Source organism: Bufo bufo, chromosome 4 (genome assembly GCF_905171765.1).
Source record: "Bufo bufo chromosome 4, aBufBuf1.1, whole genome shotgun sequence".
Classification (NCBI taxonomy): Eukaryota; Metazoa; Chordata; class Amphibia; order Anura; family Bufonidae; genus Bufo; species Bufo bufo.
Window position 1 is genome coordinate 219,031,874 of NC_053392.1, and position 15,085 is coordinate 219,046,958.

The window sequence follows — 15,085 nt, forward strand, 5'->3', positions numbered from 1 at the left end:
CTTATGTGCCAGTAGCCACCCCTTATGTGCCAGTAGCAGCCCCTTATGTGCCAGTAGCCCCCCTTATGTGCCAGTAGTCCCCCTTATGTGCCAGTAGTCCCCCTTATCATGTGCCAGTAGCCCCCCTTATGTGCCAGTAGCCCCCCTTATGTGCCAGTAGCCCTCCATCATGTGCCAGTAGTCCCCCTTGTGCCAGTAGCCCCCCTTATGTGCCAGTAGCCCCCTTATGTGCCAGTAGCCCCCCTTATCATGTGCCAGTAGCCCCCCTATGTGCCAGTAGCCCCCCTTATGTGCAAGTAGCCCCCCTTATGTGCCAGTAGCCCCCCTTTTCATGTGCCAGCCCAGTAGTCCCCCCTTATCATGTGACAGCCCAGTAGTCCCCCCTTATCATGTGCCAGCCCAGTAGTCCCCCCTTATTATGTGCCAGCCCAACCCCTAATACCCCCCATTTTGGGGGGCATTAGGGGTTGGGGGGGACTCATAGAAGCTCATAGAGAACTCAGGGGGGCGAGGGTCATAGAGGACAGAGTAGGAGGAAAGCAGACTGTCCTCTATGAGCCCCCCTGCCTCCCTTGTCCGGTCAGGAGCGGTCCTTCAGTCTGGGCTGGGGGCTGCACTCACTAGTGCCACTGCACTTGTTGTCGGCAGGGCAGATGACTAGTCTTCAGCCAGGCGGGCGGCGAGGAAAGATAATACGCGGGGCCCGTGCAGGGAGCAGTACGAGTCGCTTCCCTGAGTCGCTGCTCTGTTTGGAGTTGAGCGGCGCCCGCTCCTGCTGCCTGTGCCAGCCCAGCAATACATTGGCCTCTTTGCGCTGATTGGCCGGTCCTTCAGGTCAGTGATTGGCCAGTGGCTCCGACAGGGGGTGTGTGTGTGTGTTTCGGAAGAACACACAAGAGCCGCTGTGCCGCATATTAACTAAGTGTGCAGAGCAAACGGAGGGGGCGGGGCCTTCCATGCGCTCCAGGCCCCCCTGTGCTGTGGGCCCCATAGCAACGGCGTGGTCTTCCTATATTGGCGGTATGCCACTGCTGCCAGCCACTCCAGGTGCACGCCTCTGTGTGTGCTTGAGCCTGCGCAGCTCCTGCTGCCTGCCAGGCCAGCGATACACTGGCCAATCAGCAGTAGGATCTTTGCGCTCCTAAAAGCTGATTGACCAGTGTGAAATGCAGTCGCAGTGGAGGGAGCACACAGTCCAGATCATGGAGGTCAGACAACAGGGAGGGGTCATGTCAAACAAGGGGCGGAGCCGGGGTTGGAGTTGGAGGGAGAACACAAGTGGGCGGGCCACGGGCCGCCTCAATGCCCTGTGACACAGTGAGGGGTTGTGTCTGGCAAGGCAGGTATTTTCCTCCCAACATGTCGGTCTTGGCTGGTTTCCAGCCAGGTGAGGTCAAATACCGGACCGGAGTTTAAGTGCCGGTCCGGGTTTTGGCAGCACCTGGCTGTCCTTAAATAGGCAGCTGAGCTCAGCAGAGATGTCTCTGTTTTTGGGATCTAAGACTTTGTGCCGCACACTGGGGAAACAGGCCTGCTGTGGACTACTGGAGGCAGAACTGCCAACAAGGTGACTTGTGTTATATGAACTTTCCATTGTGTGTGAATTAACACCAAGACTGCAAAGTTACGTGTTGTTTTGTGCAATTGCCTCAAGTGTGAATAAACACTGACGTTTTGAGTTAAAAACTTGTATTTTGCCTCTGTACTGCGCCCGCTTACCCTATCTACCAGAGCGAAAATCCACAGCCCTTACTATGAATGAGCTGTCTGTGTCTTGTGCAGAGAAGATGTAGGGGGCGGGGCCTTCCATGCGCTCCGGGCCCCCCTGTGCCGCGGGCCCCATAGCAACGGCGTGGTCTGCCTATATTGTCGGTACGTCACTGACCACACCTCTTGTCTCAGGTGTAGCTTGTGGTCATTATTGCTGTGTGTGGTGCTCATTTGAGTTCCTACTCATCCATTTTCTATTATAGTGTACTTCTCTTGGTATTTTGTTGCTCCCATTTGCTCATTGTTTACTAGGCCTCAGAGAGACACTGGTTCGTTCATCTGAGAAGGAACCAGTAGTCTTAGACCCTGTCACTAATCCTAGGGATTTTCAGGGTTACTAGGGCCTAGGTTTACAGCGTATGAATATTCCTACCTTCAGGGTCTATTAATACTGACAGGAGTCAGGGCTAGGTTTAGGGTTTCCTTAGATGGTCACATTTCTCTTTCCTTAGCCTTGAGGCCTAGTTCCTGATCATTTTCCTTCTGTTGTCATTCTGGTGTTCCTCCCCTCCCCCTACACTGTGACATTATCAACCGCCAATAAACCGCCATTTTGTTTGTGTCAGTGCAGCGATGGATACGATTTAAGCACTGATTGGACAACCGCAGGGGCTGTTTTTGGAGGTAGCTGACCTCCGCACGACCGTCTCACAGATCCAGAGACCACAGGTGGCTGGTTTTGGCAGCGGGAACCAGGCCTACCTTGAACCTAAGGTTGCTCTCCCGGACAGATTTTTTGTCATTTGCTGGTAGTACCCGATTTCTCCTGTCTGCTGAGGTGGTGCTAGATTCCAAAACTGTGGGAATTGAAGTGTTTATTAACAGTGGGGCAGGGGTTAACCTAGTTGATGGTCATTTTTTCCGTATGCATGGGTTGACAAAAAGTGCATTAGACAAAAATATTTCGGTGTTTGCAATTGCTTCCGTTCCACTCACACAGAAATGTTTGTCACAAATGGTGCAGGACATCCGTTTAAAGTTATTTGCATCAAGAATCCATTTCGGGTTTTGTGCTGGAGGGTCTGCCTGCTCCCTTGGTGCTAGGGTTACCATGGTTAAGCAAACATAGTCCTACCATCGATTGGAGTGATTATTGCATAGACAACTGTCTTAGCACATCGCTTTCTGTTGTAACCACTAAAGTTGTACCTTCTTTATTTCTGATTTTTCTGATGTATTCTCTGAAAGTGGAAACCAGGAGTTACCTCCACATCGGGAGTATGATGGCCCCGTCAACCTTGTTCCCGGAGCTAGGTTGCCTAAGTCTCGGTTGTATAATCTTTCTGAACCCGAAAGAGCAGCCATGCGAGAATATACTGTATCACAGAGAGTTTGGCTAAAGGTCATATTAGACCATCCAAATCTGCAGTGGCCGCAGGGTTCTTCTTTGTTAAGAAAAAGGACGGAACTCTTAGGCCATGTTTGGACTTCCATGAGCTTAATCACATTACTGTCTGTGATCCTTATCCCCTTCCTTTGATCCCGGATTTGTTCAGTCAGATTGTCTGTGCCAAGGTGTTCTCTAAATTGGATTTGAGGGGGGCATATAATCTGGTAAGGATCAAGGAGGGGGACGAATGGAAGACGGCCTTTAATACCCCTGAAGGTCATTTTGAGAATATGGTCATGCCCTTTGGGTTAACCAATGCCCCTGCGGTTTTTCAACATTTCATCATCTGGTGGGCAGGTTTGTGGTGGTGTATCTGGATGATATTCTAATTTATTCTCCTGACATGGAGACGCATCAGGATCACGTGAGACAAGTGTTACAGCTCCTAAGAGAGAATAAATTGTATGCTAAGTTTGAAAAGTGTGTATTTGCAGTTCAGGAAGTGCAATTCCTGTGTTACTTACTCTTATCTTCAGGTTTTCGTATGGATCCAGAGAAGGTACGTGCTGTGTTAGACTGGGATCGACCCGAAAATCTGAAAGCGCTTATGTGGTTTTTGGGGTTCACCAACTACTACTGTAAATTCATTTTGAACTACTCAACTGTGTTTAAACCTTTAACGGACATGACTAGGAAAGGTTCGGATGTCTCAGTCTGGTCTAATGAGGCATTACGAGCTTTTTTAGCGGTGAAGGAATGTTTTGCTTCTGCTCCTATACTGGTGCAACCGGATGTGTCATAGCCATTTAGGCTGGGTTCACACCTGAGCGTATTCAATAAGCGCTGTTTACAGGCGTTTTTATCGGGCGTTTTTGAGGCGTATTTTGTAATTGTGTATTTTGCTATTGACCACAGAGGCGTACAACGAAAAACAGAGGTGTTACGCGCGACAATACGCCCCAAAGAAGCTCCTGTACTTTCACAGGGCCCATCTGGATAAGGTCGGTCCTGGGTGGCCAGAGATCACCCGTAGAAGGGGGGGGGGGTACTGTCACGGTCCCCCCAGTGACAGCCTGTTTTCACTTGTTGAGTGTTGTTGTTGGTAATGACCACACCTCTTGTCTCAGGTGTAGCTTGTGGTCTTTACTGCTACTATATTTAGTCTGGACTCACACTTCATACCATGCGGCTGATATTATTTGCCTGGAGGTGGAATAGCTGGTGTGTGATGCTCATCTGAGTTCCTACTCATCCATTTTCTATTGAAGAAAAGTGTACTTTTCTTGGTATTTTGTTGCTCCCATTTGCTTGTTGTTTACTAGGCCTCAAGGAGACGCTGGTTCGTTCATCTGGGAAGGAACCAGTAGTCTCAGACCCTGTCACTAATCATAGGGATTTTCAGGGTTACTAGGGCCTAGGTTTCCAGTGTATAAATATTCCCACCTTCAGGGTCTATTCATACTGACAGGAGTCAAGGCTAGGTTTAGGGTTTCCTTAGGTGCTCACCATTTCCCTTTCCCTAGCCTTGTCACGGTCCCCCCAGTGACAGCCTGTTTTCACTTGTTGAGTGTTGTTGTTGGTAATGACCACACCTCTTGTCTCAGGTGTAGCTTGTGGTCTTTACTGCTACTATATTTAGTCTGGACTCACACTTCATACCATGCGGCTGATATTATTTGCCTGGAGGTGGAATAGCTGGTGTGTGATGCTCATCTGAGTTCCTACTCATCCATTTTCTATTGAAGAAAAGTGTACTTTTCTTGGTATTTTGTTGCTCCCATTTGCTTGTTGTTTACTAGGCCTCAAGGAGACGCTGGTTCGTTCATCTGGGAAGGAACCAGTAGTCTCAGACCCTGTCACTAATCATAGGGATTTTCAGGGTTACTAGGGCCTAGGTTTCCAGTGTATGAATATTCCCACCTTCAGGGTCTATTCATACTGACAGGAGTCAAGGCTAGGTTTAGGGTTTCCTTAGGTGCTCACCATTTCCCTTTCCCTAGCCTTGAGGCCTAGTTCCTGGTCATTTTCATTCTGTTGTCATTCTGATGTTCCTTCCCTCCCCCTACACTGTGACCGTTTGATAAGAGTTTAGCTATAATGAGTGTTTATAAGGTCAGGAGATCAGAGATAAGGATTCACATGTGCAGTCAGCTAATGGAACTCAGGAGGTACAGTCTGCAAATAGACAGATTTTTAACTGTATGTATCACAAAAATTGGTAAAAATTTTTAAATAAAGACCAATTAAAAAATTATTTTTAGCCCAAAATTTGTAAAAATGCAATCATAAAAAAAGAATTGCCCCAAAGCTTTCCATAGCCTTTAACAATATGACTTTTTTTTGTTTTCTTACAAATAGGGGGAGATTTATCAAACCTAGTGCAAAGGAAAGGTCTTAGTAACCCATAGTAAATAATATATATTTGTACCACGTTAGCCAGTAACTAGAAGATAAAAAAAAGATTGAGATTCCTCAGTGGCTGATACCTTTTAATGGCTAACTGTAAATTGATGACAAAAATGGAAGTTTTCAAGGCTACTTGGACCTCTTCATCAGGCATCTCTTAAGACAGTGTCTGAAGAATCCCATATTTATACACCAAAGTGCATAGGCAGTGGTGTAGCTAGAAATGACTGGGCCCCACAGCAAGTTTTTGAATGGGGCCCCCCTCCCCCAGTAATTTTTTCACAACCCCTTCCGTTCATGCCGCCCCCATTCCTGTGGCTAGTAAAGATCGCTCTCTCAGACCAGGCCCGGCAGCTGTTCCATCCATTTCCTACACTGTCTATACTCTCACTGTACAGGGAGTGCAGAATTATTAGGCAAGTTGTATTTTTGAGGATTAATTTTATTATTGAACAACAACCATGTTCTCAATGAACCCCAAAAACTCATTAATATCAAAGCTGAATATTTTTGGAAGTAGTTTTTAGTTTGTTTTTAGTTTTAGCTATTTTAGGGGGATATCTGTGTGTGCAGGTGACTATTACTGTGCATAATTATTAGGCAACTTAACAAAAAACAAATATATACCCATTTCAATTATTTATTTTTACCAGTGAAACCAATATAACATCTCAACATTCACAAATATACATTTCTGACATTCAAAAACAAAACAAAAACAAATCAGTGACCAATATAGCCACCTTTCTTTGCAAGGACACTCAAAAGCCTGCCATCCATGGATTCTGTCAGTGTTTTGATCTGTTCACCATCAACATTGCGTGCAGCAGCAACCACAGCCTCCCAGACACTGTTCAGAGAGGTGTACTGTTTTCCCTCCTTGTAAATCTCACATTTGATGATGCACCACAGGTTCTCAATGGGGTTCAGATCAGGTGAACAAGGAGGCCATGTCATTAGATTTTCTTCTTTTATACCCTTTCTTGCCAGCCACGCTGTGGAGTACTTGGACGCGTGTGATGGAGCATTGTCTTGCATGAAAATCATGTTTTTCTTGAAGGATGCAGACTTCTTCCTGTACCACTGCTTGAAGAAGGTGTCTTCCAGAAACTGGCAGTAGGACTGGGAGTTGAGCTTGACTCCATCCTCAACCCAAAAAGGCCCCACAAGCTCATCTTTGATGATACCAGCCCAAACCAGTACTCCACCTCCACCTTGCTGGCGTCTGAGTCGGACTGGAGCTCTCTGCCCTTTACCAATCCAGCCACGGGCCCATCCATCTGGCCCATCAAGACTCACTCTCATTTCATCAGTCCATAAAACCTTAGAAAAATCAGTCTTGAGATATTTCTTGGCCCAGTCTTGACGTTTCAGCTTGTGTGTCTTGTTCAGTGGTGGTCGTCTTTCAGCCTTTCTTACCTTGGCCATGTCTCTGAGTATTGCACACCTTGTGCTTTTGGGCACTCCAGTGATGTTGCAGCTCTGAAATATCGCCAAACTGGTGGCAAGTGGCATCTTGGCAGCTGCACGCTTGACTTTTCTCAGTTCATGGGCAGTTATTTTGCGCCTTGGTTTTTCCACACGCTTCTTGCGACCCTGTTGACTATTTTGAATGAAACGCTTGATTGTTCGATGATCACGCTTCAGAAGCTTTGCAATTTTAAGAGTGCTGCATCCCTCTGCAAGATATTTCACTATTTTTGACTTTTCTGAGCCTGTCAAGTCCTTCTTTTGACCCATTTTGCTAAAGGAAAGGAAGTTGCCTAATAATTATGCACACCTGATATAGGGTGTTAATGTCATTAGACCACACCCCTTCTCATTACAGAGATGCACATCACCTAATATGCTTAATTGGTAGTAGGCTTTCGAGCCTATACAGCTTGGAGTAAGACAACATGCATAAAGAGGATGATGTGGTCAAAATACTCATTTGCCTAATAATTCTGCACGCAGTGTATATCATTTCATTGTGTAATACTGTTGAGGGGGCTCTGACAAAATCTTTTAGTCCTCCTCCTCCTGGGTGGGCCCCTTCTGGGTCAGGGTCCCAAAGCAGCCGCTTCCCCTACATCTACGCCCCTGTACATAGGAATAATGAGGTAGATGAGACAAGTGATGCAAAGCAGATCAATATGAGTGGAGGAGGAAACAAACAGCCGTAACAATACATTATTGGAGCAATTATACATGAGGATTATAGATAAGAAGTGTTAACGTTTTATTGCCCTCTAATTGATGTCTAGTCCATGAATGTGATGAACCCAAAAGGCCCACATAAATCCATGAGACACATTCATTCCTGATCTGAGTGTGTCAAAGGTTATCATGAACTTGTATTCCCAGATCCTCCTGTCCGTCTGAGATTTGAAATTCCCTTTTAACAATACTTTCATGTCTGTGACGTGGTCATTGCTGCAAAAGTGTTTCGGTACAGGCAAATCTTTTCTTCTTTTATTGTGTGGCGAAGAGATTTCATTTTAGTTCTAAGTTTTTGACCGGTTTCACTGACATAGAGACCTCCAGCAGGACATTCAGTACATACAATCAAATAGACCACATCTGACGCAGTGGAATGTACCTGGGATGGTAGTTCTGATTTGTATTGGGGATCTGCACCTTGTCAGTGGTCATTATACTGTTTGCAGGGCCCATTGTGGAAAACAATTTGCTGCTTACGAATTGTAGAACAAAATGCTTAATATGAGCAGGAATCAAGGTGAAAAATAATAGTATCTTGTTTTTATTATGAATATTCAGGATCGGATCCCAGTAGGAAGAGAGAGGTGAGCTACGCTCCTTCCCAGAACGTTTTCTAGGTTCTATAAAACCCGCTTCCTCCACGTTTAGCAGGCGCGCCGTCCTTCTCTCCTACACTACCTCCTGCCAGCGCGCGCCAGCGGCAGAGGGTGGTCACATGACACGGTGACGTCACGGTCACGTGGCTGCAGTTTACCTACTGTCCTGTGCTCTAGCGTCTGGGCGCTGGGAGACCATGTGACCTGGAAGTGATTGGCGCGGTTTTGGCGCGCTGGATAGCGGAGTTGAACACTGAGCACATTGGTGCGTCATGTAAGTGCGGCGGACGGGCTGTCAGTACATAACCCGCAGTGCGCAGTGACTAGACTAGGTCCTCTATATTATGTGCATGCTCTAATGCGAAGTAATGTGTATCTCCTGGCAGAGGCAGCAGAATGCAGGCGTTTCTGAAAGGGAGCACGGCTATCAGCACTAAGCCCGTGAAGGAGAAGACGTCTGCCTCCACTTCTGGCAGCAGCAGTGACGGCAAGAAGCAGAAGCTCATTCCATGGGTGGAGAAATAGTAAGTGTCCCCCATTTCATCGTTTCCATGGTGATGTCAGAGGCAGGTTTGTCCCAGGGGTGCACCTAGCCTGAGGCGAAAACTGAAAGCACCCCCCCCTGTGAAGACATCTTATCTCCTATCCATAGGATAGAAGATGAGTGACTGACTGGAGGGGTCTGACCACCGGGACCCCCGTTAGGCTGGCGGGAGGGAGCAGCCCGCTGGAGATGTCTGGATCCGGCATTGATACACTACCTGACGCCCATCGGCTCCATTCACTATAATGGGGACCAATGGAGATCCGCAACCTGTCAAACATTGGCCGGAAGAACACCACTGAGCGCTGTGTTTTTGTCCGGCCGATTCTCTGCGTATTTGCCGTGATGAGGCTCGATATCCACCAGTCCCCATTATAGCGAATGGGGCCGGACGGCGATGCGGTAGCTTCCGCCAATTCTGGAATGCAGTGAGTCGGAACAGCCTGCTGGGTCTAGAAGCGCTAGTGTGAAACTAGCCTTACCCATTCACACTGACCCTCTATAGCAGTGTTCCTCTACTCCGGCGCTCAGGCCCCATCTGTCAGGATTTGAGAATATCCCACAGAATGAATACCTGGGGTAAGTCCTGATGCATGGACACTAATTATATCACCTGCTCAATACTAAGGAAATCCTGAAAACCTGACCGGCAGGTGGGCCCTGAGGAGCGGAGGTGAGGAACCCTGCTCTATAGGACTGTGTGAGATAGCTGACCACTTGTACTGTCTCCAGTAGTCCCATAGAGTTAATAGAGCTGCCAGCATGCAAGCGTGTGTAGACCCGTTCAGACACTTATCCCTTATTTTGGGCCTAAAGCACAATTTTCTTGTGGGAAAAAAGTGTCGATCCAGATCATCTCTGGTGAGAGATTATGCAGCCTCGCGGTAACGGGCTAATACGTCCGCTCCAGTTACAGGAGAAATCGGCAAGAAAAAACAGTTAAATGCTCCTCAAACATCTAGTATAAGAATAAAAGCTACCACACACTGCACCGCAGCTTCTAGCCCCACTCCCAGCCGTCATAACCTATACATCCCATATATCAAACCAACCATTGTGAAAAGGGGAATAATGGAAAAATATTTCAGTTTTCATTTTTTTTTTTGTTAACAGCAAACTATGTGAAAAACTGAATATTTTCTTCCTTATTTTAACATTATCTTGGTTATATAATTTAGGGTACTTTCACAATTGCAGCAGAGTGATGCAGCAAGCAGTTCCGTCGCTGAAACTGTCTGCCGGATCCGTCAAAACGTATGCCAACTGATGGCATTTGTAATACTGATCAGGATCCTGATCCGTCTGACAAATGCATTGAAATGCCAGATCCGTCTTTCCGGTGCCATCCGGAAAAACAGATCCGGCATTTTTTATTTTTATTTTTGGTCTGCGCATGCGCAGACCAGAAGGATGGATCTGGCATTCCGGTATTTTGAATGATCTGGCACTAATACACTCCTATGGAAAAAAAAATGCCGGATACGGCATTCAGGCAAGTGTTCAGTTTTTTGGGCCGGAGATAAAACCGCAGCATGCTGCAGTATTATCTCCTTCCTGAAAAGTCAAAAAGACTGAACTGAAGACATCCTGAACGGATTGCTCTCCGTTCAGAATGCATTGGGATAAAACTGATCAGTTATTTTCCGGTAATGAGCCCCTAGGACAGAACTCTATGCCAGAAAAGAATAACGCTAGTGTGATAGTACCCTTATACCAGGAATGGTAGTCCTAATTAGTCCTCTGCACTCTACAGGTTCCTATGGTCCATGTGACTGCTGTAAAGCATATCTGACTGCTGCTAACAATAGCTCAGGCAAGATGGCTGTCCCTGTAAAACATAAGCAGATTGGAAAAAAAACTAGATGATACATCTGCTCGTTGAATAGTGCAGTACAAAATGCTGGTTTGACCGTAAGTGGCAACAAAAAGCTGATGCATAAAAGAATAGGCAGCTTGAAAGGAGCCAACGAATACATCCATCTCTGGATTTGTCTGAGGTGTAATGTTTATCATTGTCCATTTGGCGGCGCCCTGGAGACACCATTTTTTTCTTCTATTCATTTATTTATGAAATTATCAGTTTTAATATTACGGATTATTACTTGTTTGTATGTAATTAATGGCTAGAAGCGCCTCGTTGACTAACCCTGGAATTGTCAGACCTAAGTAAAACCGCTGAAAAGTTAGTTCTGTGTGGTGAATTCCAGGGCAGCAGATAAAGGATACTGCGTGAATCCACAGGTTGTGTACGTCATGTCTTTTATTTTATTTTTATGGCTTTTATTTTAAATATGGTTTCTGTGCAGCCGGCCGAAATGTGTGGATGAAGTGGCTTTCCAGGACGAAGTGGTGGCTGTGTTGAAGAAGTCACTGGAAGGAGCCGATGTAAGTAGTCTATAGTAGTCAAATTTCTTTTGAGGTACCTTTTTTAAAATGCATTCACAAGTATATTGGTGGCAGTGGGCAGTTCCGATCGGTTACCATGGCAGCCAGGAGTAACATAGTACATAAGGCCGAAAAAAGACATTTGTCCATCCAGTTCGGCCTGTCATCCTGCAAGTTGATCCAGAGGAAGGCAAAAAAACCCTGTGAGGTAGAAGCCAATTTTCCTCACTTTAGGGGAATAAAAAATTCCTTCCCGACTCCAATCAGGCAATCAGAATAACTCCCTGGATCAACGACCCCTCTCTAGTAGCTATAGCCTGTAATATTATTACACTCCAGAAATACATCCAGGCCCCTCTTGAATTCCTTTATTGTACTCACCATCACCACCTCCTCAGGCAGAGAGTTCCATAGTCTCACTGCTCTTACCGTAAAGAACCCTTTTCTATGTTTGTGTGCAAACCTTCTTTCCTCCAAACGCAGAGGATGTCCCCTCGTCACAGTCCTGGGGATAAATAGATGATGGGATAGATCTCTGTACTGCCCCCTGATATATTTATACATAGTAATTAGATCTCCCCTCAGTCGTTTTTTTTCCTAACGTGAATAACCCTAATTTTGATAATCTTTCAGGGTACTGTAGTTGCCCCATTCCAGTTATTACTTTAGTTGCCCTCCTCTGGACCCTCTCCAGCTCTGCTATGTCTGCCTTGTTCACAGGAGCCCAGAACTGTACACAGTACTCCATGTGTGGTCTGACTAGTGATTTGTAAAGTAGTAGGAATATGTTCTCATCACGGGCATCTATGCCCCTTTTGATGCAACCCATTATCTTATTGGCCTTGGCAGCAGCTGCCTGACACTGGTTTTTGCAGCTTAGTTTGCTGTTTATTAAAATTCCTAGATCCTTTTCCATGTCAGTGTTACAGAGTGTTTTACCATTTAGTAACATAGAAACATAGAATGTGTCGGCAGATAAGAACCATTTGGCCCATCTAGTCTGCCCAATATACTGAATACTATGGATAGTATGTACGGGTGACTTGCATTATTCCTTCCCATGTGCATACCTTTACATTTGTCAGTGTTAAACCTCATCTGCCACTTATCTGCCCAAGCCTGCAATCTATCCAGATCCCTCTTTAGTAGTATACTGTCCTCTTCAGTGTTAATTACTTTACACAGTTTAGTGTCATCTGCGAAAATTTATATTTTACTATGCAAGCCTTCTACAAGATCATTAATAAATATATTGAAGAGAATAGGGCCCAGTACTGACCCCTGAGGTACTCCACTAGTGACAGTGACCCAATCTGAGTATGTACCGTTAATAACCACCCTCTGTTTTCTATCATTGAGCCAGTTACTTACCCACTTACAGACGTTTTCTCCGAGTCCGAGCATTCTCATTTTATATACTAACCTTTTATGCGGTACAGTGTCAAATGCTTTGGAGAAGTCCAGATACACGACATCCATTGATTCGCCGCTGTCAAGTCTAGAACTTACCTCCTCATAGAAACTGATTAAATTAGTTTGACAAGACCGATCCCTCACGAAGCCATGCTGATATGGCGTTATTTGCTTATTTCCGTTAAGATGCTCTAAGATAGCAACTCTCAGAAAACCTTCAAACAGTTTACCCACAACAGATGTTAAACTTACTGGCCTATAGTTTCCAGGCTCTGTTTTTGGACCCTTTTTGAATATTGGCACCACATTTGCCATGCGCCAATCCTGTGGGACATTCCCTGTCAGTACAGAGTCCGCAAATATCAGAAATAAGGGTCTGGCTATGACATTACTTAATTCCCTTAGGATACGGGGGTGTATGCCATCCGGTCCTGGCGATTTGTTGTACTTCTTCCTGGGTCAGACAGGACACTTTTAATGGCAAATTTATTTCAACATTCAGCATTTCTTCTGACAGTTTATCTTCCTCAGTGAATACATTGGAGAAAAAAATATTTAACAGCTTTGCTTTCTCCTCGTCGCTCTCTGCGACTCCCCCCTCATTACTCTTTAAAGGGCCGACACCTTCAGATTTATACTTTTTAACATTTATATAATTGAAGAACATTTTAGGGTTAGTTTTACTCTCTTTGGCAATTAATCTCTCGGTCTCTAGTTTGGCCGCTTTTATTTGTATTTTACATGTTCTGTTTTTTTCCTTATAGTTTTTCAGTGCTTCTGTGCTACCCTCCTGTTTTAGTGTTTTATATGCTTTCTTTTTGTCATTTATTGCTTTCTTTACAGTTCTGTTTATCCACATTGGTTTCTTTTTGTTCCTTAACCTTTTATTCCCATACGGTATGTACCTCTCACAATGAGATTTTAGGATGTTTTTAAAGATATCCCATTTTGTGGCTGTATTTTTATTTTTGAGGACTTTGTCCCAGTTAGTTAGGCCTATGGCCTCTCTTAGTTGGCTAAATTTAGCTTTTTTGAAGTTTGGTATTTTTGTTCCTCCCTGTAGAAACGCTCTTTTGAATGATAATTGGAAGGTTATTACTTTATGGTCACTATTTCCCAGGTGTCCCCCAACCTGCACGTCTGGTTTTCTGTCAGGTCTATTGGTTAATACTAAGTCCAGTATGGCCGTCCCTCTAGTCGGGTCCTGAACCAGTTGGGGGAGGTAATTGTCTTTGGTTATTGCCAAGAACCTGTTTCCTTTATGAGATGTACAGCTTTCAGTTTCCCAGTCTATATCTGGGTAGTTGAAGTCCCCCATAATAACCACCTCATTATGATTTGCCGCCTTGTCCATCTCGTTTAGTAGTAGATTTTCTGTGGACTCTGGTATATTAGGTGGTTTATAATAAACTCCTATTAGTAATTTATTATTGTTTTTAGCTCCATGTATTTCTACCCACAGTGACTCCACATGTTCATGTCCCTCACTTATATCTTCACGGAGTGTGGGCTTTAGACAGGACTTTACATAAAGGCAGAACCCTCTCCCTCTCCGGTTTTGACAATCCTTTCTAAACAGACTGTAACCTTGTACATTAACCGCCCAGTCATAGCTATCATCCAGCCATGTCTCAGTTATTCCCACTATGTCATAGTCCTCCTCACACATCACTAATTCCAGGTCACCAGTTTTATTAGTCAGGCTTCTGGCATTAGTATACATACATTTAAGAGGTTTATGTATATTTTTTACCCTACACCTTTCCTTCTGAACTGTTCTAGTCCCTCCTTCCATTCCTCCCCCAGTCCCACTACCTTGCCCCCGGTCTCTATCTGCACTATCTTCCTCTCCTATAACGTAGTTACCCTCCTCCCCAGTCCCTAGTTTAAACACTCCTCCAACCTTTTAGCCATCTTCTTCCCCAACACAGCTGCCCCTTCCCCATTGAGGTGCAGCCCGTCCCTACGATAGAGCCTGTAGCCGACAGAGAAGTCGGCCCAGTTCTCCAGGGACCCAAACCCCTCCATCCTACACCAGTTCTTGAGCCACTTGTTAATTTCCCTAATCTCCCGCTGCCTTTCTTGTGTGGCTCGTGGTACAGGTAGTATTTCGGAAAATACTACCTTTGAGGTCCTTGCCCTAAGCTTTTGACCTAAATCCCTGAAATCATTTTTAAGGACTCTCCACCTACCCCTAACTTTGTCATTGGTTTCGATATGGACCATGACCGCTGGATCTTCTCCAGCCCCTCCCAGTAATCTGTCAACCCGATCCGCGATATGTCGAACTTTAGCGCCAGGAAGACAGCACACTGTTCGGCGATCACGGTCTTTGTGACAGATTTCCCTATCTGTTCCCCTAATAATTGAGTCTCCCACTACCAGCACCTGTCTGGCCTGCCCTGCTCTCCTGGTCCCCTGCTTACCGGAGCTGACATT

General features: G+C 45.5%; 1 protein-coding gene across 2 annotated transcripts in view; it reads left to right on the top strand.

Annotated features, from left to right (window-relative positions):
* The first annotated feature begins 8,437 nt into the window (after positions 1 to 8,437).
* Positions 8,438 to 15,085, top strand: part of RFC4 (replication factor C subunit 4) — a 42,423-nt gene continuing 35,775 nt past the window's right edge. The window contains exons 1-3 of one of the 2 annotated variants that reach the window (XM_040428301.1): positions 8,438 to 8,578; positions 8,691 to 8,828; positions 11,155 to 11,233. In XM_040428301.1, coding sequence (XP_040284235.1) covers positions 8,701 to 8,828; positions 11,155 to 11,233 — 207 coding nt within the window. In that variant the 5' untranslated portion in view covers positions 8,438 to 8,578; positions 8,691 to 8,700. The remainder of the gene's footprint in view (positions 8,579 to 8,690; positions 8,829 to 11,154; positions 11,234 to 15,085) is intronic. The other variant, XM_040428303.1, reaches the window with a different exon arrangement.